This window comes from Amblyomma maculatum, chromosome 6, assembly GCF_055883805.1.
Source record: "Amblyomma maculatum isolate TAMU_Amacu chromosome 6, ASM5588380v1, whole genome shotgun sequence".
Lineage (NCBI taxonomy): Eukaryota > Metazoa > Arthropoda > Arachnida > Ixodida > Ixodidae > Amblyomma > Amblyomma maculatum.
This window is the reverse complement of record NC_139349.1, coordinates 153124321-153151591: the sequence shown is the minus strand read 5'-3', so window position 1 is coordinate 153151591 and position 27271 is coordinate 153124321. Positions and strand designations below refer to the sequence as shown.

General features: G+C 45.9%; 1 protein-coding gene across 5 annotated transcripts in view; it reads left to right on the top strand.

The window, feature by feature from the left end:
• pyd (zonula occludens-like protein polychaetoid) overlaps positions 1 to 26602 on the top strand; it is a 127592-nt gene extending 100990 nt beyond the window's left edge. For all 5 annotated transcript variants that reach the window (XM_084607562.1, XM_084607564.1, XM_084607561.1 and 2 more), the window contains 6 exons: positions 1474 to 1554; positions 9057 to 9182; positions 14016 to 14125; positions 15625 to 15764; positions 16978 to 17034; positions 24790 to 26602. In XM_084607562.1, coding sequence (XP_084463688.1) covers positions 1474 to 1554; positions 9057 to 9182; positions 14016 to 14125; positions 15625 to 15764; positions 16978 to 17034; positions 24790 to 25003 — 728 coding nt within the window. In that variant the 3' untranslated portion in view covers positions 25004 to 26602. The remainder of the gene's footprint in view (positions 1 to 1473; positions 1555 to 9056; positions 9183 to 14015; positions 14126 to 15624; positions 15765 to 16977; positions 17035 to 24789) is intronic.
• The last annotated feature ends 669 nt before the right edge of the window (positions 26603 to 27271 follow it).

The following is a 27271-nucleotide window of genomic DNA, read 5'->3' as shown; positions in this document are numbered from 1 at the left end:
ACGTGACGCTGCAAACGGCCGAGGGTGATGTGTTCGTCTTTGGGGAAGGCACACTTTCCAATGCTTGGTGCGGAGTTTGATATATCGAACGACTGGTAAAATTGAGTTCGATATATGATGCGGCTTTCCTATACTTTAACATGGAATTTTCAAGGGGATATTCCGTGAGTTCGATATAACCGAAATTCGATATACCCAGGTTTGATATATCTGGGTTCGACTGTAGTTGTAGGCGAGAGAAATTAGTTAAATATTAGTTAAAAATGTTTGTACAGAAAAGGGCTCTTTGATTGTTGCTGTTAAGTGAATGGCAGTGTACCTGAGCCCCTGGGATACATGCCCAGAAGCTGTGTTAGTGTTTGTGCTTCATTTCTTTTAATTTTTTTTTGCCTTTTCTACAGTGACACAGTGCATCTCATGTGCACAGTTTTTGTTAATCTCGTCCTCACTTACCATGGGGCCTGATTGTTCTTTAGTAATGTTTGTATTCTATTCATGCTAACCAAGTCATGAAAAAGGATCACACAGGTGAATTGAGCAGAATAAAGGTACGGACACACTGGCGAGAGAATGTGTGTGGTGCACCTCCACCGGAAGGACGCCCACGCGGCGAAGTGGCTACATCGCTTCTGCTTAAGCGACGTGACAGTGCTGATCTCACCTTGTGTCGAAATGCACGAGCAGAGGAGCGATTCTTTTTTTTGCCAGCAGACCACATCTCAGGTTCTCCTTGTCCCTCGTCATCTAACGCTATGATCGCGTTTGCTTCACAGCCCACCGCTCGAGCACTCTAAATAAATGTACTCATGGGCGCTCAGATCTAGTATGAAAATAACTCACCTACGAGATCAAATGCTATGCCGATGATTGCCCATGCTCATCGGTTGATTTTCGCGTAAACATTTGAACAGTCTTGAGAACTGTTAAATAATGTTCTCTTGACTGCGGCTCAGTTTTCAACATGGAGGTGCACTAGGAGAATGCTGGCTTTGTCGTGGCTGGGACGGAACACTGATCGTGGTCTTGCCGTCACAGCTGCCGCTGTCTGGAAGTTAACTTCTGTAGTAGCCACAAGGTGGTGACACTGATGCTCACGTTGCTGAGCCGGACGTCTCTCATTAGCTCCATTTTGATTCGCGGTGCAGCAAGCCACCGAAAATGGCTCCTTGACCCATTTGGTACGCAGCAGATCTATCTGCCTCTGCCACGGCAGGTTTCGTGGCAAGCTGCCTGCCGCCGGTGGCATGCTACGCTCATTTTCCTGCCAGTTTGTCCGTATCTTAAACTATGCTTGTGCAGCGTGAGATTCAGCAACCACAGAATGCACTGTTTGCAGTCATGTAGTGTGGGGGGCCTCCCCTTTGTTCTCCTGTCCTGTTACGCCGACACTACACAATATGCCTGACACTCTTTATTCAACCATGTTTGCTGCTGCGAAGCTTAACCAATTAACCAGCGATGGCTTCCCCGCAGTGGAGACGCGGCCACCGTATGGGCGCCCCGAACCAGATATCTACGAGGACCGACCGCCGAACGACGGGCGACGTCCCTTAGGTGAGTTCCCCCGCACATGGCATTCTGGGCTACAGTGCACATCTACAAGGGTGGTGCACCTGCTGGCTGCTTTGCCAGAAACTGGGGAAACTTGGCTGTGGAACCTATGTCAGCATAAAAAAGAAAAACATTATTGCGTGATGTCAGTGTGTTTGGCATTATCTCGTGAGAGAAGAGAAAAGCTGATTGGTTGTGCATTTCCAATCAAATTGCGTATTTTTTGAAACACTGTCAACACGAGTTTTGCTAATGCTATTTGACTTTTATTCAAGGGGCATAGAATTTCTAGGGGGGCACTTTGGACTACTAAAATGTGATGAGCCGAAAGCCTTTGTTTGAAATTCCACTGATTCTTTCTGTACTGTGTCTGCTTCTGTATGCTGTGTGGCGCTGCGTTCGAGGAAATGCGAAATGAAAGTTGCAGCACGGGCACCTAGATCGGATGCCCGGCGTGTCAGTTTCATATATTTGGTTCACGAGACTGGCTATCGCTGGACATCCCTGTGTGCATCGATGGTCATAATGTCAGCGTTTTAGTGGATACCGGAGCAGACTTTTCAATTTTTGAGTAAGAAACTGGCAGCGACCCTTAGGAAGGTTATGACACCATGGTGTAGCACGCAAATACGCACGGCTGGGGGGCATGTAATTACTCCTATTGGACAGTGCACGGCTAGAATCCAGATTCGTACGTCAACGTTCGTTGTCAGCTGCGTCGTTCTCCGGGAATGTTCTCGTGATTTGATTCTCGGTGTGGATTTCCTGCGGGAATATGGCGCCATCATCGATCTCCGACAGCGAACGGTCTCGTTCTCAACGAAGAAAGCGGCTGCCAGCCCCACCGATGGCCAACGTACGTGCGCCCTATGGGTTTCAGCCGAGTGTGTTTCAGTGCCTCCCCGCTCCAGCGTGTTTGTGAGTGTTGTGTGCGACGGGCTTCGTGACGGGCCGATAATAGCTGAAAGCAACCGTTCTCTTTTATTTTCTCATGGCATCTGTGCAGCTCGAAGCTTAATTATTCTTCTCATCAGCTTCTCATCACGAACTTCACGAATGAATCTCGCCACCTCTATCGCTCTACTGCCATCGCTTTCGGCGAACTGTTAAAGGAAGTTTCTGAATGTTTTGCGTTTGACGTTATTGATACTCCCAGTGTTCTAGACCGCATCGATGTTAGCAGTGACCTTTCTTTCTGTCAACAACGCGCCCTGCGTGCCTTACTGCTGGAGTACGGCCCGTGCTTTGCCTCATCATCGAAAGTCCGGCAAACTTCTATCGCCAAGCATCGCATCATAACGTCTGACGATGCCCGACCTATTCGACAGCAGCCGTATCGTATTTCGGCCAAAGAACGTGAGGCAATTCGGACACAAGTCCAGGAAATGCTTAATGATGATGTTATTCAGCCGTCTAAAAGTCCGTGGTCGTCGCCCGTCGTGTTGGTTAGAAAAAGGATGGCACGCTGCGTTTTTGCGTTGATTACAGGAAACTGAATGACATCACAAAAAAAAGATGTATATCCGTTGCCCCGTATCGACGATTCACTCGACCGACTTCGCAACGCCAAGTTCTTTTCCTCCATTGATTTAAAAAGTGGTTATTGGCAGATAGAAGTGGATGAGCGCGATCGGGAAAAGACTGCCTTTGTGACACCCGATGGCTTATATGAATTTAAAGTATTGCCTTTCGGTCTGTGTTCAGCGCCAGCGACGTTCCAGAGAATGATGGACACCGTACTTGCTGGTCTTAAATGGCAAACCTGTTTGGTTTATTTGGACGACGTCATCGTGTTTTCAGAAACATTTGACCAACATCTTAAGCGGCTGCGAACGGTATTGGACGCTCTTCGCTCGGCCGATTTGACACTCAAACCGGAAAAATGTCACTTTGGATATCAGCAGCTAAAATTTCTCGGTCATGTGGTTAGCGCTGACGGTGTCCGGCCTGACCCTGATAAAACAGCCGCTGTAGCTAATTTTCCCATCCCTACCACGAAGAAAGCAGTCCGACGTTTCTTGGGCCTGTGCGCGTACTATCGCCGTTTCATTGCCGATTTTGCCAAGATTGCAGAACCTTTGACGCGCCTGACACGTGATGACGTCCCGTATGTCTGGTCTTCCGAGCAGCAGGAGGCATTCACCGAGCTGCGCCAACGGCTGCACAACCCTCCCGTTCTTGCACACTTCGATGAGGACGCTGCCACTGAAATTCACACCGACGCCAGCAATGTCGGTCTGGGTGCTGTTCTGGTCCAGCACCAGCAAGGCGAGGAAAAAGTGATCGCTTATGCCAGCCGCACCCTTTCTCGGGCAGAATCAAACTATTCAACTTCTGAAAAGGAGTGTCTCGCCGTCATTTGGGCCACAATGAAATTCCGACCTTACCTCTACGGCCGTAAATTTAAAGTTGTGACAGACCATCATGCTTTGTGTTGGCTAGCTAGTCTTCGAGATCCATCAGGACGTCTTGCACGGTGGAGCCTTCGTATGCAGGAGTTTGATTACTCTATCGTTTATAAATCCGGACGTAAACATGAAGATGCTGACACACTGTCTCGATCACCCGTGGAGTTGGCCCATGACAGTACGGATGAAGACGCCCATTTTCTTGGCATTATCAGTTCCTCTGATTTAAAGGCCCGGCAACGGGCTGACCCAGACCTCAAAACTGTGATCGATCATCTGGAGGGTTTCGATTCTACAGTATCTCGACTGTTTGCTAAGAACTTGTCATCCGTCTGTACGCGCGACGGAATCCTCTACAAGAAAAGCGCCGGCAACAGTGACTGAGCCTATCTTCTAGTCATCCCTGCAGATCGCGATGAAATCCTTCATGCTTGCCATGATGAACCCACCGCTGGACACTTGGGCTTTGCACGCACTCTTACCAGAGTGCGCCAGGCCTACTACTGGCCCAAACTTACCGCCACCGTTCATCGATATGTTAGAGGTTGCCGCGAGTGCCAGCGACGCAAGACACCGCCATTGAAGCCAGCGGGTTTCCTGCAGCCTATTCCTCCACCGCTAGTACCATTCGACCAAATTGGTATGGACTTTCTTGGCCCTTTTCCTCTATCGTCAGCTGGCAATAAGTGGAGTATCGTGGCTACAGATTATCTGACACGTTACGCGGAAACTATGGCGGTGCCACGTGCAACATCCTCCGAAGTGGCACAATTTTTCATGACGCAGATTGTCCTCTGCCATGGCGCCCCTTCATACGTCATTACTGATCGTGGCAAGGCATTTACAGCGCGTCTTTTTGAAGAAGTTTTCCAACTAAGCCAGACACATCACCGAAAGACTACTGCTTACCATCCTCAGTCTAATGGCCTTACTGAGCGACTAAACAAAACAATAGCGGACATGCTCGCCATGTATGTCGATGTCCGGCATAAAACATGGGACGAGATATTGCCTTATGTCACATTTGCATATAACACGGCCGTCCACGAAACAACTCGATTCACTCCGTTTCGCCTAGTATACGGACGCGATGTACAGACCATGCTCGACGCTATGCTGCCATGTGCGGCTGACGACCAGCTGCTTACCGCTGACGCAGAAGAATTCACCAACTACGCTGAGGAAGCTCGCCAACTCGCCCGTAATCACATTACAAAACAGCAAGCAACAGATGCACGCCGATATAACGACCGCCATCGCTATGTCGTGTTCCAGCCTGGTGACAAAGTCTGGGTGTGGACACCTGTCCGGCGCCCAGGCCTGTCAGAAAAACTTCTCAATCGTTACTTCGGACCCTACAGAGTGTTGCGTCGCCTCTCAGAAGTTACGTACGAGGTTATTCCAGACGGAACTGTACCGAGTTCTAGTCGTCAGTGCTCGTCTGACCTGGTGCATGTGCTTCGCATGAAGCCATATTTTACCCGCTGAAAGTCATATTTGCCATCCGGAGCAGTTTTTTTTTCTGTGAGCTTGCGGTTTTTTTTTTCGAGGGGGGGGAATAATGCCACCTGACGGTTCGAGGTAGCGCTTGAACGACAAAGAAGTTGGAGACTCGCGCGCTTCGGCTAGTTAGGACTGTGGACTCTTGAGCTTGTGTCTTCGTGTTACCGTTTCTCGGGAACCTCTCTCTTGACTGTGTGTATCTGCCCCTGTTGCCGATACCCATAAATCCCTGTCTTCGTGACAATATATGCGTGAATTGCCTGGTGATGTCATCGGTCATGACCGGATGTGACGTCACCATGACACCACGTCCGCTCATGGCCACTGACATCACCAGGTGATGTCATCACAATCTAGCGGTATCCTGCGGAGTCTTGCGTGACACTTCTCGCAGACAGACGGGCTTTCACTTTAAAATATATTTACTGTGAGGTGGTACAGCGCAAAATGAAATATGGAATTGGGCAGTTTCATAAAGCTAAAGTTGTTGCTTAAAAGGACACTGTGGATATTGTGGGGGTCGTAACTCCTTCATTTTTCTATTTGCACGTAGTTAGCTTTGGTCACGTCAATGTGCTCACTGGGGGCCGCCTGTTTGGACAGGTGACTTGGTGCTCCAGGTTGCATCTCCTGCGTGGCCTTTGCACCCTTGCGCCTTGTGTGCGGACAGCGCTTATTCTCAAGGAAGAGCACCTGACTTTGTGCCTTCCACTCTCTCTTGCCACGAGAGCGCACAGTTGCGTCTGCAGAGAGCTTGCTGGATGGTTTTTGTAGGGATTACCAACGGTTAATCTCACCCCCTCTGTTTGTGTGCATTGGACCCATTTTATCCACCTCTTCTCCATGCTGGAGAGTCTCCAAACCCCATGCGGTGTTGCTTGCATAGCCTAGGCCCCCACAGCATAGAAAGATATTCGTGAAGATATTAGAGGGGATGATCGCTGCAGACGTCATGCAAGAGAAACCAACTGCTTCTCCGTATACAACATGCTTATGACATGAAATGTACCGGAAGGGCAGAGATGGGCCGAAACAGTATTCATTAGTTAGAGTAGAGACGTGCTAGAGTACCCAGGTTTGATCCCAACCGCGGCGGCTGCGTTTCGATGGAGACGAAACAAAGTGGCGCTCGTGTGCTGTGCGATGTCAGCGCACGTTAAAGATCCCCAGGTGGTCGATATTACTCCATAGCCCTCCATTACGGCTCCTCTTCCTCTCTTTCCACTTTCACTCCCACTTTCCTCCCTTCCCTTATACTGCGCCTTTCCCTTCCTGCGAACCAATTATTAATATTATTATTATTATTAGAGTAGAGATGTTGTTCATAGTACTAAATTAACAGACTACCTTGCGGTCCTTGTTTCCTCACAAGACATGCATGATAGTGAATGCTGTTCCTCTTCTGTATCGCCATTTGAATCTGCTAATACTTGTGGATACATTTTTCACAATAACTGGAATCACACTCACAAGTTTTGTGAATTCACTTAGGTCTTCTTGGATTAGGTATTTCGAAGTCTGAAAGCATGAAATATTTTTCACAAACATACTTATACTATTTCAAGGCGAAGCTGAAGCGACTAGTCTTTTTGCCGCGCTAGTGCCCACTTGGATGTCCATGGCAGCGCTGTTTCACAGGGGCAGAGAACCAACGAAACATTTCAGTTGTGCCGCTGTAGCAGGAACGGCATGCTGACACAAAATGTGCTTGTCCCATGCACACAGATTACATTCAGTGTGTGCAAAACACTAGTAACCACTAGGGGTGTGCGAGTATTGAAATTTTCAAATACGAATCAGATACCAATGCGGGAAAAGAAAATTGTCTTCAAATATTGAATCACATATTGCATATCTGATCCGTGAAAGAAGAACGAAAAATGAAAAACAGCAAACTTTGTTCATCTTGTTTATTTCAGAATTAGCATGGTATTTGGTAACCCTTTGACTGTCAAATATTTCTGCAAAAAATTTACTCCCAGTGTCGAATTTTTTTATTGCTGCTTTTAAACGAACAAAATTGCAAAAGTCCAGAAAAATGGGCGAAAAATATATGGGTAGAGCATTACATCATAGCTTCAATGAAACTAAATGGCAGAGCAATGACACCTCATGAGTGTTGATAAGCAGAGAGAGTATCAACAAAGATGAAAATCAGCCTTCACTGTCCTCCGCTATCGCCCCAACAAACAGAAAGATCTACCTTCGCCTTTCCGTTGCGATCGCGCGGAGAAAATGAAACTATGAGGGCGAGTCGCCGCAAACCAGACGTAGCACTGAAGGTCACAGTCAGTTTCTTTCTATTTATTTATTTATTTATTTATTTATTTATTTTTTGCTGCAAGATGGTAGCGTAAACAAACTTTCAACACTTCTTATAGGTCCTAGAAGGTGATTGTGAGCCTCCGCTAGCATCTCAACAAAGATAAAGATCAAATTTCGAAACCTCAAGGGTGTGCCACCGCAAATAGAATGCGACACCACGGTCACGATTAGTTATCTTTTGCTCCGCAAGAAGTATAGACAATTTTAGTACTTCTTGTACATTCTAGAAGATGGTAGCACCTCCCAGTGAGAGTGTCTTTTTAGAAGGGCACAAAATTTCCAACACACACTCAGCGCAGTATGCATATGGCAAAAACCCTGAAGGACGGAATTTTGCCACAGTACCCGTATGGCAAGTATACACTCACTGGGTTAATAAAATTAAACTAGAATTGCACAGAAGTGTATACCCTACTAAAAAACTGAGTGTAAATTTTATACAGGATTCTGTATACTAAATTTTTTTTTCACAGGAAGGACCTGCATGAAACGGGGTGGAGCTGTCATATTAGTGTTGAATACAGTAAACGCTTGTTAATTCGACCTTCAAGGGATCAGAAAACAATGTCTGATTTAATGGAGAGCTCGAACTATCAAATGGGCATGAAAAAAACTGCCGAATGCCGTAATGCATCACAGTAATTTTATCTTATGAACACCTGCATGACGTTTGCCTGCATGATGTTTTCTTGCATTTCAGATGAAGGCAAAGTGAGAATGATGTTTTTCCCCTCTGTTTCATCAAGTGATTCGCTTTGAGCACACTGTAGGGAAGGCCCTCTTTTTGAAAGAGAAGGTCCCTCTTTGCAAAACGACTCCGTCACGTCTATTTGATCAAACATTGCATTTAAGCATGCAGTGTGGAGAAACAGCGCTGAATTCAATGATTTTCAAATATTAGAAAAATTTTGAATATCAGTTTTCGGTTATGAATTGAATAACAAACATATTCAATTTGTATTTGAAATTTCGAATATTCACACACCCCTAGTAAACAGTAAATACTGAATTTCGCTGTAAAATTAATAGTCGAACGCTTCTTCGTCAGTCATGACAGCGCCTGGCACCTCGGGCTGTGCTCTTCATCAGACGGTGGCACTGCATCCGGCAACTGTGGGGGGTGCTGTCCTCTTGCATTATGGAGATCTTTGTGGAGGCCAATAAGCATTGAATGCTTACTGCCTAACCTTATACATGAGCTACTGCCGCCGTGCAGATGCAACATAGCGAGAAAGAAGATTACTGCTGTACACCTGCTTCTTTTTGCAGGCATGTACTCACCTCCCAGTGGCAGCAAGCTGGCTAGGGTACTACCTGAGCCACCACAGGTGGACCGTGGTAGCAAACCACCCCGCTTCTCACGTTCTGCCCAGGAGCGTCTCTTCGGTTCTCCTGGTGAGTCTGTTTCCTCTCTTGTCCTGGCTGCACAGGCAGCAACCTCAGGGGATAAAGAGACAAAGAAGGATCACAACCGGACAAGTGCCACTGCTTCCAACTTTTGGTCGCAGTAAAAATCAACTCCATGGGTGTTTCAGGCTGTCGGCTGACATTTTTTTCCATAGTGAAGGACACATTTCCTGCCGCGAAAGTTCAATTTAAGATTTTTTCTGCCGTTCAATCCAAAACTCATGGCATCTTTACTGGAAAGAACTGCTTGACCACCGCATTGCAATCAGGAGGGTTTGAGCGATGCAAAGCCAACACCCAGCTAGCTCTTTGCAAGCGTAGCATTCTAAGGACACCATAGCAGGGTCAGAGGCTTACCAGCATGGCACAGAGGACGCTTCTTGTAGGAACAGTGAGAAAATGGGATTTATTGAATACTATTTGCACTGTAACAATGGATGCTCTCCACAGAGTTCAGTGACGGTCCCTTTCAGAGCCAACTGAGGGCTCTACACCACACCATGCTCTTTCTTGGCAAGTCCTTGGAAGTGGGGGCAATGGTGTGGGAGCCAGGTGTGTGTAATGTGAGTGAGGTGAGCTAACATGTGATGTTAACTGTCAATAATGCACCCCGTTGCGTGTGACTAGGCCTAGCCACATGCGATACACCATGATCATGGCCTGTAGGGGGCGCCACCGCAATACCTCTAGTGGTGGGGCCTGCTGGCCATAATCCCATGCATAGGAGAGCGTTTGCCATCTACGCTGCTATCTTGTCGCAGCCACTGCAGCTCAAGTTGGCAATTAGTTCCCATGCATCATATGTTTACAGGTGCAGAACTAAAATACAGTAAAAGCTCGTTAATTCGACATCGACGGGACCGTGAAAAATTGTCGAATTATCCGACTGTCGAATTATTGAATGAAAAAAAAAAAAAAAAAAAAATGAGCCCCTGGATGACATACCTTTATTCGATAAAGAAGTTAGTTATCACCATCTATTTTTTCGGGCGAATTTGACCGGCGACAATAGCGCTAATCGCTGCCAGATGCTCCGTGGCATGCGCACCATCGGTAATCTGTTTGCAGAATTCTTCCAGAACGGACAGTGCTTCTGCGGCTTCTTTAACCGTGCGCTTCGATGGCGGGGGCAGCTGTTCACAATCATCTTCTGATGAATAGTCGTTGCCGGTACTTTTAACTTCCTGAATTAGGTCGTCCTCAGTCAGCTGTCCGGCAACTGCGACGCCATCATCGATGGTGATGTAATCAGCAAGCCGCACAGAAGAAGGCAAGACATTGTCAAAACAGCTGTCGTCCTCTGCGTTTGCATCAGCCGTCTCACATGGCAGTGTCTCTGCACGGCAGTCCGGTGATACAAAACCGCTATGCCTGAAGCAGTTAGCGGTCATTTCTGGAGGCGTCTTGGTCCATTCATGAGCCAGAATGTTTATAGCGCTGAGGAGCGTAAGCTCGTATTTCTTCATCGCTTCCATACACAGAAGCATGCGCTGCAAAACGTGCTTTCTGTATTTGCATTTCACGAACTGAATTATTCCCTGATCTATGGGTTGTAGGGCTGAGGTTGTATTAGGTGGGAGAAATACCAGCTTGATCCATTCAAGGCCTGACACCTTGCAGTGAGCACTGCAATTATCTACAATCATGAGGACCTTGTGCTTCTCCATTCCAAAATGCCGGTCAAGCTGATGCAGCCACGTCTGAAAAATGCTGGATGTCATCCAAGCCTTCCCGTTAGCGTGATAATTAACAGGAAGGTTCCTCGCGTTTTTAAAGCATCTAGGCTTCTGCGCTTTTCCAATCACTAAGAGCGGCAACCGCTCTGTTCCCGTCATGTTGGCGGCTAGTAGAATAGTTACTCTTTCCTTGCTGCGTTTTCCTGCTGTGCACGGGTCACCTTTGAAAGTTATCGTCTTGTCTGGGAGAGCTTTAAAGAACAGTGCTGTTTCGTCAGCGTTGAATATGTTTCTCGCGTCATACGCAGCCAGATGTACAAGTAGGTCGTCGGTCCGCCACTCCTCGATTGCTTCTTCGCTCGCGGCAGCTCTTTCGCCACACACATTCTTGAACGTGAGATTGTGCCGGCTTTTAAAACGAGCGAGTCAACCTTCGAAGGCTTTAAAATCTTCGACATTCATTCTTGCGGCGAATCTTTCAGCCTGTGCACAAATTAGTGGCCCACTCACAGGGCGATAGGCCTCTCGTGCATTTGTGATCCAACGCAGTATGGCTTCTTCGAGCTCCGGGTGGCCCGCCATCCGCAGTCTTTTCCTTTTAGCATTGAAGCTTTCACTGTCGAACGCCTCCAAGATGCTCTTTTCATTTTTGACATATGTGGCCAAGGTTGTTCTCTACACTCCATACTTGTTCATCGCGTCTTGGGCGCGAAGTGCCGTCCTTGATCGCCTTCAATATTTGCACTTTTGTGGCCAGGTCCTTCGCTTCATACTTCGGTCGCTTTGCTGGTGTCGCCATCGCAGCAGCACTAGGCACAGCACTCTATGCACACACGCAGCGTAGTAAACACTTAGGCGAAGCGTGACCGTAGATGCAAAAAGCACGTGGCGACGACACACGCTGAGGCGAAGCTCGACAACTCCACTGCGCGAAGGTAGGGCTAGGAAAGAACGAACTTCCGGCTGACCTCGCTCCCTCCCTCGCATCATTCTGCTGATGGCGATGACAGTGCGAATGGCGTACGCTGCCTTTTTCTTTTTTGAGCTTCACACTAGCGCCGCTCTTGGCCGTGTGTTTTTTTTTTTTTTTTTACCCCTTCCGCAGTGAAATGCGAAATGGCGGGCTACGGGGCTATGGATCTACGTCGAATTAACCGACGCACGGCAAAATTTGGTCGAATTAACGAGAGTTTTGCCCCATAGACTTCTATGTATAATTGGAGGGACCTCGCGTGCACGTCGAATTAACCGATTTGCCGAATTAACGGGGGTCGAATTAATGAGCTTTCACTGTAAAGGTAATCAGCTGCTCTACAAGAGTAGTTAGGTCCTCAGTATAGGTAGAGTCTGGCAATGCTAACTACTTGTGACGAGAGCAACGGGGACTAAAAAGTACAGTTGATTGTAGTTACTTGCTTCTCAGCTTCCCAGCAGTGCTTGTATGTTTTTTGTGCTGTGATGGCATGTCAAGCCAGTGTCAAAGACATATCCATGATCTAGCTCAGAAGCCATGTGCCATAGCATTGGCTACGCACACTCACAATTTGCTCTCTTTATAATAATTGAAAGTTTTTCCTTTAAATCACCGTGCCAGTGCAGAAATGGGGCAGTTCCTGAAGAGTATTGAGAAAATGGTCAGATTCTCGATGAAATTATATTCTGTGGCACTACCGTAACAAGGTCATTACTGACGCATGAGCAGACATTAGAAAGCATGATGGAATGTGACTGCATATCTTTAAAGCGAGCAGGTACAGCATACTGAAGAATTTCATCTGAGGGGAGAGAATTATTTAGCTCTTACCCTAAATGCTAAGAGTAGCTTCCTTCTTTTGAGCAGATGGGTCGCAGGGCATGACAGCCTCCTCGCCCAGTAGCCACACGCACTAGCCAGTGAGCCTGTGGAAAGAGATCCTGTCAGGTTGAGCATTCGAAGAAGCTTGGAAATGCATGAAGTGTGTGCTATCGGTTTGTTAGCCAGTGCCAACAAGATAGTGCTTATAAACTTGAACCAAGTCGATGGAAACAGTAGAACTGAGGTCCCTGAAGCTCTGATCGATGTTCACTGTTGCATAGAAGAAATCTCCCGTCACTATAGCTTCTTCAGCTTCGAATCGAAACATCTCAGCCGTAACTGTGTCCTTTGCTGCAGGACAAATGGTAAAAAAGGCACGAAATTCTCTACTACCAGATTTTGCTCATAACAAAAATTCGATACAGCTGCCCTTGGTGTAACTTTAATGCCTGGTAGGCCTTAAAGTGTAATAAATAATGCTCATAATGAATGAAAACAAGCTGTGTTATATATGGGTTGCTTTTCATGGCTGGGCTCTATGGAAAAGCATCTTTTTTTCATTCCAACTGTTTAGTGCTCTTTCAATCCTTTGTTGTTCCCATGACATCAAAGGAAGTAAAATCTCGTTACAAGAGACATGGTTACAAGAGAAACTCGGTTATAAGAGACACTTGAAAATGGTTTGATTGATTTTCCTGTTTGCCATGTTAACAGCATTGCACACAAGAGACGTGGTTACAAGAGACACTCTGTTGCTAAGGGCAACTTTTGCAGGTCACTAAACTAACTTCTTCACCGTTTATAAAAGACATAATTAACCCAGGTTTGCTCATGCAATGCAGCTGACTCGTACCAACTCATACGTGTGGCAGTTTAGACTTTTATATTCCATATTGATGTCCTTTTTTGACCGGGAAGTTAAAATGTCCCTGTGGAATGTGATCACAGTGGCTGAAGCAACGTGGACATTTTGACTTCCTAGTTAAGAGGAGGCACTCCTCCTCGATTCCCGACATATTGCGGCAAAATAAGACTCATATAGAACAGAATTTAGCTGAGGGAATCCAAACTGCTGCACATGAGTTGGTGAGAATTTTTGGTTACAAGAGGCCTTGCTTACAAGAGACATCTTTTTTGGGTCCCTTGAGTGTCTCTTGTAACGAGGTTTTACATCGCCCTAATCGTATTCATGCATTCTGTACAGTAGGGTGAAGAGTTTTCATCATTTTCTCAACCAGCAAGCTTGGCACAGAAGCTGTCTGTCATGTGTTTGTGGCACAGAGGCAGTGGAAAGCAGTGATGTGAGCAGTAGCAGGGATCTCTTTTTAACTCGTGTTTTCATAAATGCAGGACGTGGAGGTGGGGAGCCACCACCTTCCCTGCCTGGGGGTCCTGACTACATCAACACAGCCCACAATAAGGCAGCCTCCCTAGAGCGACCGAATGGCCGCACTCCGCTGGTGAGTAGATGCACACTTCACTGCTGCACCAGATTTTGGCTCTGAGGCACTTAACCTAACACCCAGGGCAATGGTGGATGAGTTGAATGCTGCTTATTCTTTGCAGATTAGGAGCAAAATTTATGCCGGGTAACGGAATTTAAGTAATGTGTCTAGCGCATTGATAAATACTGCAGAACCAGTGCGAAGGAATTGTGTGTTGTCATCAGACTTGTCCAATTTGCGGTTAGGTGGCACTTTTTGATTTATGTCTGTAAGTGAGGTGAAACCAAAGAATGATGTTTTTTCACGTTTCTTTTTTTTTTCCGCCGGGGTTCACTGGCGTGAAGGCCCTGTTGACAAAATGGCCTCATCGCGGTTTGAGGATGCTTCACTTCACAGTAAATGCGGACAAGCATTGTGGTGAAGCACACAGTGCGGGGGAAGCTGCAGTGAATTTTCAGTGTACTTTGTCACTTTCGAACGTTCGGAAGTTCCGAATAGCAGTTTTTTGAATACAAATCGAATAAAAAAGATATTTGATTCATATTTAACATTGGCACGCCCCTACTATTTTTTGTTAGTAAGAGTGCATCCTGTACCAAAAACTATTGTAAATTTCACCTGCAGGCAGTAGTTTTAGCGTAGAGTAGCTTCCATTTCAGTTTGCACATTCAAGCTCTTGTGGCACAGAGACATATACATTGTAGTGAGTTTTAGTGCACCATGGATACTGCTTCATCCAAAAACTTCAGAACAGCTTGGTGTCATTTAAACATTACTAATAGTGTGTGCAAGCAAAGCAATTGTTGAAATGGATAGGCATCATTGTCACTTAGTTTTTTTCTCATTTGTATATACAGCCATAATCTAGGTGTTCATTAGATAAAAGTACTGTGATTCAAACGGTTTTTGGTGATTGTTTAAAGACATTCGACATTTGAGACACTTGAATGACTGAGAACATTTTTTCTGGTCCCTTTAAGGCCGAATTAACAATGTGTTACTCTGTTGTTAGTTTTCTTTTTTCACTGGCAGCAGTCATTATCAAATAATTGTAAGCAAGGTATTATACTGCACGATTCCTGCTGTCTTATTTAATGCATGGTATGCCCAAAGAATATTACAAATTGTGCTGTTGATTGGTGAAAACAATATTTTTTTGCAGTGTGTAATACCGCAAAAAAAAAAAAAGAGAACACAGTTTCTTTTCATAGGTGCCTCTGGAAAGACATTTCTCGTTATTGTCAACTACTGTATTTTTGAAATTATTTATAAATTTTATTTGCAATCACTCTTTATTATTAATATTCCTGTCGCACCCAAAAATTTGTTATTTGCACATCTTTAAAGAATTTCCTTCAGGCAATTTTTTTTTTCTTAGTGAAGGAGGGGGGGGGGGGGTAGATAAAATAGCTGCTCTTAAAATTTCTGCGAAAACTGCATCGTGCTACTGTTATTAAGTTTTCCTTTTTGAGGTTTGCTGAAGTTTTCCTTTTTCTCTTACTTCACCTTGGCAGTCTGGCTACGAGGTTCCAGCGTATGATGCGTACGGACGACAGATGGGGCCACCGCCACATGACCCGTATCGCTTCACACGCAGCACGGCACAGCCAGCGACAATTGCCCTACGACCACCAACAGCCCGTCCCCCACCTCGGTGAGTGGATGAAATACTATTCTTTATGTCCTCCAGTTTCAGAGTGCATCTTCTATGCGCCCATTTAGAGGTTGATCCACGTCACCGTCAGTGCCGTTGCATGTGTAATGGAGCTAAAGAAAGTCACGATTCAAAAGAAAAATTTTCAGATGAAGAAAAGGAGTAGGGAGCTCCACACCACTCCCTGATTGCTCTTCTTTGTCTTCTTTTGAGAAATTCTCTTTTGAATCATGAGGGTTGATGGATGATTTGTTCTGCCGCTTCTTGCACCAGTGGCAGCGTGGCGGGGGCATTCTTTATTTTTTTGTTTTTGGCAGACACTGGCGTTGTGGTACAAATGAGTTTGCCAGTGGCAAAAGATTGCAACGGAACTGCTGATGCCATTGAAGTGCCCCAAAAAAGACCACCTGAGCTGCACACATTTTTCTTTTTTGGCTTGACTTTGCTAACGTGGCGATCCAGCTAGTGCATTCATGCTGTGTGCATGAAAGAGGCTCTGTTGGTAGTTGGCTTTAGTCTTTTTCTTTTAGTTTCCTCGTGGCAGTTTGCATTCCCGCAGATGTGTCTCCTTGCAAGGACACGTTTAAAGGGTCACTGGTGGAATTTTTCTTGATACATAACAGCAGAGCGACACCCACAAACATGTAGGGAACACCTACAGACACAGACAACGCAGCGATCGTCCATATTTGTCGGTGTTCCTTCTTTATGCGTTGCTTGTGGTTGTCATGCTGCTCTTATGTATCAAGAAAGTTACCAACTTGGCCAGAACCTAGCTTTGCTGGTTTTTCAATCTAGGCTTCTTGGAATGTTTGTTCTAGGGCTTGTAGGGGTTGTAGGATTTTGTTCTCATGCATAAAAATGAATTTCAAACATTCCTGCTTCATGGCTTCATTGGAGGTGATTTCTTCAGGTAATATCGCATGTGTGACGTTCTGAATTTGTTGAAAACATTTTGCTTTTTGTTATTTCAAACAATAACCGAAACTATCTCTTACATTGACCAGTTTAGTCATTAGGTGCGTCTTAATTTGGGCAAAACCCAATTAAGGTTCATAATTCATTTGTTTACTGTTTTATAATTGTTTTCCTCATTTTCATAATTGTTTTCATGCTGCAGTATGCTGCATGCTGCAATATGCAATATGCTTTCATGCTGCAAGTGCTGTTTTAAAACTGCAATATGTGTTGAATCTGTGACCGTTGTGTGCAGAACCCCTGAGAGGCCCAGCCTCCCATCCACACCACAGAGGACACCCTACCAGCCCAGGTGAGACAAAGATGTTGGCTCTTGTGCAGTGTGCGCTAGATGTGAAAAAGCAGTGGAACATATTTTACGACTATTCCTGAAGCATCGGCGGTAGTAGGAAATGGTTGAAGGATTGATGGCTTCAATGCACCTTAATGAGGGGGCTCTAAATGCAAACGTGGTAGTACTTTTATTTCAAGAGAGATGACCTTGTTTCTTCTTTTGTTTGTTTGAAAAGTTGGCTAGGCCGGTCCTGTTGGCATCACCCGTTGTTGCAAAGGAACCGACAACTGGTCATGCAACGTGGTGGAAGTGTAACGCGCATTGAGCATGGCAGTGCCTACAGTACAGACACCTGTAGTTTTAATTTGGCAGTGACAGTTGCAGAAAAGAAGTTCAAATGCTCCTACCACCTGCCTCCTCATGATCACATCTTAGTAAATAAAGTATTGCCGATGTTGAAATGCATAGTGCTCTTTCTTTTTTTTTTTCTCAGGGGTGTTCGTAATGTGTCAGTTAGCAGATATCGTGCTCCTACAAAATCTACTTTCTGTCCATTTGGCGACAGTGATTGTGAAACTGCTTTTAAATGTTTAAAATGCTTTGCAGCTTTTACCCATGACCCCTTTTCATTATTTTGATGGGGAAGTAAGGCTTATTATGACTATGTTTGCTCCATTTGCAACTATGTGTCATAGAAAATATGGCTGTCCTATTCACTATTCAAAATATAGAAATATGGCTGTCCTATTCACTCGTGCTGCGCATTTTATTGCTGTAGTGTTAACGACCTTATTCCGTAGAAATTTCGGACTTGGCTTTGTGACCGAAATATAAGTGGCATATGAAGTCAGGTATGTTACTGTTGGCCAAACAGGCATGTTCATACAGCTTTGGTTAGGCAAGGCTTTATATCTGTGTCAGGTGGCCTTTCATGCAGTGTGGTAAATTACGACTGTTTGTTAATGAGTATGTGTGAGATATTAGAAGCACAAATTAAGGGATTAATGACACCAGGTTTCTTTTTCTCGGGGAATGAAGTCTCTTGGTTGTGGTAGGAACTGGCTGATTATTGAAACTTTGAGAATTGCTTAGCCCCAGCATTTAAAACGCGGTCCTTTTCCACATGAAGTATGTGCTCCACCATTGTGCCATGACCCAAAGTCCCTAGTATCTGCGGAGCAACTGTGATGCAGCAGAAGATGCTAAGAATTCCTGACTCTGGAGAGGCGGCTGCCTTTGGAAACTGAACTTGCCAATGTTTAACATTAGGATTTTGTTTAGTGAGGCTAGTTTAGCAGTGGCTGTTCCAGGAACTAGTGGGGATTAAATTGGACACTGTAGAGCTTAGTGAGACTGGGAGGACAAATAAAGCATATATTGTACTAAAGAGCAGGCATGTACTGTCCACCCATGGTTTAGTGAAGAAACAAGACCTAGGTGCATGATTTCTGGTCAATAAGCATACAGGGCATTTCAGGAAAGACTATTTTAAGAATTAGTGGGTTCAAAGAGAAAAGCAATACAGTCGAACCCGGATATATCGAATCCGGATATTTTGAATTTTGGTTATATCGAACTCACGGAATATCCCCTTGAAAATCCCATGTAAAAGTATAGGAAAGCTGCGTCGTATATCGAACTCAATTTCACCGGTCGTTCGATATATCAAACTCCGCACCACACATTGGATGGTGCGCCTTCTCCAAAGACGATAGCATCATTTGCCGTTTGGCGCATGACGTTTTCAAGCCACGCACGGAAGGAATGAGAGGGCACATTTTGGCGACGGCTGGTCTAGGGCACTGCCGCGCCCTTTCCCCAACGGCGCTCGCATCTGCGGTGATTGCTGTCGCTCGCCAGCACGTGACGTTTGCAAGCCATGTGCGTGAAGGCCCACTCTTCTGCCTAGCTTTATCTCTCCCCTTCTTCTCTCTTTCCCGGTCTTCATTTGCAGCAGCACGCACTACGCACGCGTGGACAAGCTAGCTCAGCCTGTGGCAGGCACCAGTGTGTGTTGTGAACACTCTGCGCGCGGCGGCTGACGAGTGATGCGCATCCATGGTGCGTCTCGTGTTGTCGTGCTGCACGTGCGCTGCTGCAGATGCAAAGGTGGCAGATTTTTTTTTTTTTTTTGCGGGAGTCGTTCATCCTTGCCGTCATGATGAACATGCGGCATACCGTATTCTATGACAGCTATGAATGTTAAGAAGCCGCAACCTTTTTTTTCTTCGTTTTTCTGCTATACATAATGTTACGTGCTCAACGTGCGGTGCAGCGTAATCCATGGTGGCTTCAAACCGTTTCTTTCTTTCTTTTTTCTCTTTTCTTTTTTTTTGCTAGAGTCGGTCATCCTTGCGTCTAGAATCAAAGAAAGCATGCAGTCAGCTGCGATCATGACACTGACTTTTAGCATTGCTTTCTTCAAATGGCATTTGCAGCTATCACGCTTCCAATGATTTTGTGGCAGTGGACTAGCCCACCCCAAGCACGGCGTGATAAATCGAACCAGGCTTGTGCAATCAAGCCATCACGAGCACTCTGCCAAGCTCACTCCCTGTCACCACTGGATCTATCAAACGCATATTCAAAAGATAAACACGGTGTCATGTTATCGCTGCGTAGCATCTTGGCGCGATGCCAATAAATGAGCTGTGGATGCGACGGTCGAAACAAAGGGACGCATCTCCGAACGTTTATTTTTATTTATTTTTTTTTCAAATTCAAATTCTCGGGGGCGAAAGTGGGAGGGGTTCATTATGCGACTGGGTTGATTACGCGACAAATACCGTATCACTTTTCATGATCCCAAGTGGCGTCTCAAGCTGATTTCTGTATATCAAATTATCAATATATCGAACTATTTTGCGATCCCCTTCGAGTTTGATATATCCGGGTTCGACTTATTGGCAGGTACAAGCTCTCTGCTACGGCGGACAGAGTATGCTGCAAAATGCCTCGAATCATTAAATAAAGCACTACAGTAAAAGCTCGTTAATTCGACATCGACGGGACCGTGAAAAATTGTCTGACTGTCGAATTATCGAATGAAAAAAAAAAAAAAAAACACACACAAAAAAAAGAAATGAGCCCCTGGATGACATACCTTTATTTGGTAAAGAAGTTAGCTATCGAATTTGACCGGCGACAATAGCGCTAATCGCTGCCAGATGCTCCGTGGCATGCGCACCATCGGTAATCTGTTCGCAGAATTCTTCCAGAATGGACAGCGCTTCTGCGGCTTCTTTAACCATGCGTTTCGACAGCAGGGGCAATCATCTTCTGATGAATCGTCGTTGCCGGTACTTTTAACTTCCTGAATTATGTCGTCCTCAGTCTGCTTTCCGGCGACTGCGACGGCATCATCGATGGTGATGTAATCAGCAAACCGCCGTCCGCAGTCTTTTCCTTTTAGCATTGAAGCTTTCACTGTCGAACGCCTCGAAGATGCTCTTTTCATTTTTGACATATGTGGCCAAGGTTGTTCTCTACACTCCATACTTGTTCATCGCGTCTTGGCGTGAAATGCCGTCCTTGGTCGCCTTCAATATTTGCACTTTTGTGGCCAGGTCCTTCGCTTCATACTTCGGTCGCTTTGCTGGTGTCGCCATCGCAGCAGCACTCAGCGTCAAGATGTGCAGGCACAGCACTCTATGAGCAAATGCAGCACAGTAAACACTTAGGCGAAGCGTGACCGTAGATGCAAAAAGCATGTGGCGACGACACACGCTGAGGCGAAGCTCGACAACTCCACTGCGCGAAGGTAGGGCCATAGGGCTAGGAAAGAACGAACTTCCGGCTGACCTCGCGTCATTCTGCTGACGGCGATGACAGTGCGGATGGCGTACGCTGCCTTTTTTTTTTCAGCTCCACACTAGCGCACTCTTGGCCGTGTTTGTTTTTTTTTTTTACCACTTCCGCAGTGAAATGCGAAATGGCGCGCTACGGGGCTATGGAGCTACGTTGAATTAACCGACGCACGGCAAAATTTGGTCGAATTAACGAGAGTTTTGCCCCATAGACTCCTATGTGTAATTGGGGGGACCTAGCGTGCACCTCGAATTAACCGATTTGCCAAATTAACGGGGATCAAATTAACAAGCTTTCACTGTAATTAACTTTTTAATTATTGCAGTTGGGTGGTTAGTCTTTATGAGGAGTTCAAAGCCATCAATGAAACAGTGCCACATCATGCTTTTGAATCAAATAACTCATTTTCTAAAGCTTTGCAGGGCCTAGAACTCCGGTTCTGTTTCCCTGCAGGGCCTAAAACACCGGTTCTTTTTCCATCCGAAACCAAACTAGAACGAGAGACGCAAAAGAATATTGTTACAGAAGCAAAGGCAGCAGAGCGGTCAGCATAATCAAGAATGCAGAATCTCATATTTAAAACAGGGCTAAATGTGTGATGGATGCAAACACAACTGCTGAATTGTTCTGTATGTGGCAGATGCATGCAGCAAGAAATATTGACCACACACATGGGGGTACAGTCGAACCTCGTTATAACGAACACAGATATAGCGAAATATCGGTTATAGCGAACCAAATACGAAATTTGGTTGGCCACGCTTTATTTTTACGACATTTATTCTTCTATAACGAAACCGAAAACGTCAGGTCCGCCGCGATATCGGTTGTAACGAAGAAATATTTGGTCTACTCGAGGCTCAAAACTCTAAATGTAGCATAAAAGAAGCAAAATAAATACTGAAAGTCAATTCTCAACAGCACTTTTCGTTTTTTTTTTTTAACGTTTGAAAAAGTTGGAAGTTCAGCCGTCTAGCACAAAAATGCGCATTTGGCTGGTCGCGCCACCTATGAACTGAGGGCAAAAACTGCAAGCTCGCGCGACGACAAAAGGCCGAAGGGTGGCGCCACTTGCCCAGCGGTGAAAGCAAGGGCAGCAACACTGGCAACCACGGCAACTGCGAGACGGTGACGGCGGTGGCGAGCCCGCGTGACTCCACCCCACTCTTTCCTCGTGCAGCGGCCGAAATGGCAACGAAGAGGAAGGCGATCTCGCTCGAGACGAAGCTGCAGATATTGAGAGCTGTGGATAGTGGCCGCAAGAAAAAGGATATTGCATCGGAATTCAACGTTCCACCAAGTACGTTGTCCACCATTTTGGCCGCAAGAAAGAAGATTGAGGGCAACACCGAGGACGCCATCAAAGCTGACCGCAAAAGAGTTAGGCCTTGCCTTTACCCGGATGTGGAAGCGGCTTTGTTTTCGTGGTTTAAGGATGTAAGGGCGCGAAACTTGCCGGTCTCAGGATCACTCCTTCAAGCGAAGGCCAATAGCCTGGCCTGCGTACTGGGACATGATGATTTTCGTGCAAGTAGCGGTTGGCTACAACGCTTCAAAGATAGGCACGAGATCGCATGCCACACTTTGTCTGGCGAAGGTTCTGCTGTTGACGCGGAGTCGTGTGATAAGTGGCTGGAGAACTTTCGACCTTTGCTCCAGGAATACGACGAGCGCAACGTATATAACGTGGACGAAACCGGCGTGTTCTTCAAGTTGTTGCCAGAGCGGTCGCTGGCAGTCAAGAATGAAACCTGCCATGGAGGCAAAAAGAATAAAGACCGGGTGACGGTTGTCGTTGCCGTGAACATGGACGGCTCAGACAAAAGACGGCTCACTGTCATCGGCAAGTCTGCACGTCCGAGGTGCCTGAAAGGCGTCCGGAATTTGCAAGTTGAATATGTTTCTAACAAGAAAGCATGGATGACAGCCAAACTTTTCGAAGACTGGCTCAGAGCTTTCGACGAGGACATGGAGAGGCAGCAGAGGAAGGTCCTTTTGCTATTGGACAACTGTTCAGCACACAAAGTCTCTGTCGTGCTGAAGGCAGTTCGCTTGGTGTTTCTGCCACCAAACGCAACTTCAGCTTTGCAGCCGTTGGACAAGGGCATCATCCGTTCGCTCAAGTGCAATTACCGGAAGCGTTTGGTGATGCGGCTGGTCTTCGATATTGATCAACGCAAGTCAACAACCATAAACATCAAGACGACGCTCGAAATGTTGTATGGATCATGGAATGAGGTGACGCAGTCCACAATAAGGAACTGTTTCGCGAATGCCGGTTTTGTTTTGCCTACCGTCGAAGACGAAGTTCAGCCCGAAAACCTGGTAGAGGTGGAACGAACTTGGGATCGACTGGCGCTCCCAGGCATCGCATTTGAAGATTTTGTTTCGGCCGACGAGAACTTGGCCGTGGCGCCGGAGCTGACGGATCAGGAAATTGTGGATCGTGTCGTGTTGCCTGAGGATAACAGCAGCAGCGATAGCGAAAGTGACGAAGGCGAACGGGATGAGCCACCGATAAACAGTGCGGACGCCGCAGACATGGCCAGGAGGCTGAGAGGCTATTTGGAAAAGCTCCCTATGGCCAAAACTGCTGAAATGGAAAAGGCCCTCACGTGCGTGGACGTCGTGGAAAACTTCATTCTGCGGAATGCTGTGAAAAGCCACCAGACGAAGATAACATCATTCTTCAAATAAATGAACGCAGATCTGTTTTGCCAAACGAACTTTGTCATGTTGTATTTCGACTCCCATATTCCGGTCTATTTTGTTTGAAATGCCACAAGGACACAGGTAAGGATTACTTCGTTTATAGTGGGTTCGAAGCCAAGAATAATGCATTTCAGTATATCTTGAATATTCGCGCAAGCCAAATTGTGGCTTTGCAGCCGATATTTATGTCTACTGTTACAACGAATATTGTATATAACGAACTAATTTACGGTTCCGATGCTACTTCGTTATAACGAGGTTCGACTGTATTTGCATTTGTCTTACTGAGAGAGCCTCATCATTTGGCAGACCAGGTTAACACCTTTACGGTTCCTGGCTTTGCAGCTAGCAACACAACATGGCTGTCGCCAATCCACTCTAATCACGCAAGCCATCAAGTTCACTCCGCCTTTATAGGGACAAATTGAACGGCAATGATGGCAGAGTTACAAGCAGAATGAGCTCATTGCAAACCGAAAGTGTAGTGCAAATTTTTCATCACTACACACAAATTAACCACGTAAACATACATATAAACACTACTTTCTTTGTTCGAATAAGAAATGCTTCTAAAAAAACTGTGCTGTAAGATATTTAGTGCTTTTATTTTGGTAAATACAGGGTGTCACTTTGACATGGCAAACCAGCAATAGCTCTTTTCTGCTGACGTCACTTGGGCTCTGTAGTATAATGTGGGCTAATCTGCGCTAAAGCCTGGTGCTGCAGGCTGGTGAAAGGTATGAAAGCGGGAATTTTTAAAAATGTCTTGTAAATTGTCAGCTCATTTTTGAGGTTTTCTAGGTGGCTTGAACTCTCAGTGTTCTCTACTCTATGTGATGTGCACATTTGATAGCCACTTTCTGCGCCACCTTATAGGGACCCTAAAATTTTTTAATTTGTTTGGTTTATGGGGTTTAACGTCCTAAAGCGACTCGGGCTGTGGGAGGCGCCTTAGTGGAGGGCTTCGGAAACTTCGACTTCCTAGGGTTCTTAAACGTGCACTGACATTGCACAGCCCAAGGGCACCTTGCTTTTTGCCACCGTCGGAAAACAGCCGCTGCAACTGGGATTCGGTTCCACGTCCTCGGGCACAGCAGTCGAGTGCCCTAACTACTGCACCACCTCGGCGGGGCCTTAAATATTCTGAAAAAAGAAAACTCTTTATAATTGAAAGCTGAGTTTGAGGCATAAAGTTCTCTACGAAAACGAAAGTTTCCAAAACCGAACATCACCAATCGTTGGCCCACGTTGCAGGTTGTCAGATGGCCGGCCCGTGCCTCCACCCAAGCCGAGCCGCCCACGGCCATGGTCTGGAGCGTCTGAGGAGCCGCCACCTTATGGCGGTCCCTACCTCAACCTGCCACCACGCTCAGCTCTTGACTTGTCCAACCGAGAGCACCGGGGCTCGGCATTTGAGCTGTATCGCAAGCCAGAGCCACCCCGACCACCACCACCTCCAGCTATGTAGCGACACAATGGGAAGTTTGACCTTCCAGCTTCTGTGGAGTGTGCTATGGTGCCAGCACAATGCTGCTAGATGGACAAGGTTAACAAAAGTGTTCGTGCAATCATCGCTGTCTTACGTCGAAAAAGTTGTATTGCATTTCATTTGCCAGCGACTAGAAATGAATCTCCATGCATGGCTGCTCCTATCGTGCCAGCTTTTGCTTCTTCAACACATTGTGTGCCTAAGGCTGGTAACTCGGCGAAATGTTGTTTTCTGCCTAGCCCTTGTCAAGCTGTCAGGCATGGTTGGAGTAGGTTGTGTTAAATAAGGAGTTCAACAGTGTGTGCCGCACTTTATCGTGCACCCTCAATGTCATAGCAGGCTTCGGATAAAAAAAATCTGGAGGCGATAATGGCAGCTCAGCAAGTTGGTGAGAAAGGAAGTGCTCTTTTTCTTGCCACTTTATAAGTCTTAGCAGCATAGCTGTAGAACTGTGCATGTTGCTTAGACATTAATGCTCATCTGGTACCATCACTCAAAGTCTTTACCAGCTTGTGCAAAGTCACGCGAACCTGCACCACATCAAAATCACACAATTAATCCTGTAATGCCCGGCATATCATCTGTGATACACACTGCAAGAAGATGAAAAACTTCAATTTCTGCTCATAGTGGATAGCTAACATACTTTAAGAAATGGTCTAATCAAGTGTTATATACTAATGGTCAGAGTATCAGCTGCAAGATATGCAGCATACCTGCTGAAAGACAAATTCATCAAGGAGCTACATCTACAAGAAGCTGCATTTTCATGGTATTCATTCTTCAGCGGTATTGAATTTATCTTCCAGTGTTCTGCATATAACTGCTTTTAACGTTTTCAGAAATTACTATAATTAGAGAAGTTTAAATATTCTGTAATCATCTTTTTGTCAGTAAACCTTATTTTTCTACATCTCCAACGTTAAGGGACCAATAATAATGCAAGCCTGGAGGTTTGCAAGTTTTTAGATGAAGTTTTGAATGCCTGGGCGTCACAGGAATAAAACTTGTACACAACTCATGCGTTTTAATGCAGTATGCAGCACACAGTACACACCACAAGAGCAAACACAAATGATACAAAAAAACAATCTTTGTAAAGTTCTGCTTCTAGCCATAACCCTTATTTGTTACTTGCACAAACAGCCAGACGCACAAGCAGCCATTTACTGCTGCCTTGGATTGCTGAATGTCAGTATGCATGAATCTCTGTTGAAAATTTGTGGCATTTTCCAAGTGCTTGCACAAGACATTGAAGCAAGGGTAAAACATGTTTTATAGACAAGTTCAGAACTCTTCATTCAATACTGTATTTTTAAAATATGAGCCAATTTCATTTGAAAGCCGTATAGTCGTTGTTTGTCTTGATTGGCATAGTGTTCTATGCTTCTCTTTGTCACAGTGAGTTTAACAAGTAGGTGTCAAAATGAAGCACTTGTGTAAACTTTCAATGTTGCGTGCAAGCTGTGAATGTGCTTGTTAATTGAATAGCGGCAGTTCGGTCTTGAATTGTTGGTCTGAATCTTGTTTTTACTTAAGAAATCCATGAATGATCAAATAAAAATAACAGTAAAGAAATTGTGTACTTCACTTTTCATGGCAAGGAAATTTGGCAAGGTGCGGGGCTACAGGCTGTGGTGTCGGCATTGAGGTGGCGTTCAACGGTCGAAAAGCTGGCCTCGCTGGTGGCGTCGGACAACCTCCTAGTTGAGCACTGGCAGACGTGATGCTGAGGAGACGGTGGCATTGAGAGGGACCACCTGGGCGACGCAAGTGGCAACTGCGATGTTCGCTGGATCGCCGGGACAGGCTTAGGAAGCGCAGAGAGTCTAAGGTGCAGTGCCGTAGAACATGAGACCACCGAAGCGGCAGCCAGTATTGCTCTTTCCCAGCCGAGACGTCCCTGACCTCCGGGAGCCTCTGTTTCTCCCGCTCCACCCTCTTGCCGGATCATCCTGCACACTTTCATACACGATTTTAATAAGTGGTGAAGGGCGCTGGCCTGCTCCTATAGCACAAGAAAAAGTTCGTGACTGCACCCCCTTAACAGCCCAGTTAAAACAGTTTCTCCGAGGGTCGTAAAATGGTATACAGTCGAACCCCGCAATAACGAAACCGCCGGGGAAGGAAAACCTTTTCGTTGTCGCGAGAATTTCGCTGTTGCGAAAATGGACAAATAAGCACACCCATTACCTTCCAGAACCAAGATTTAATTAAAAAAGTCGCTTATTTTGCTCTGCTTGACAT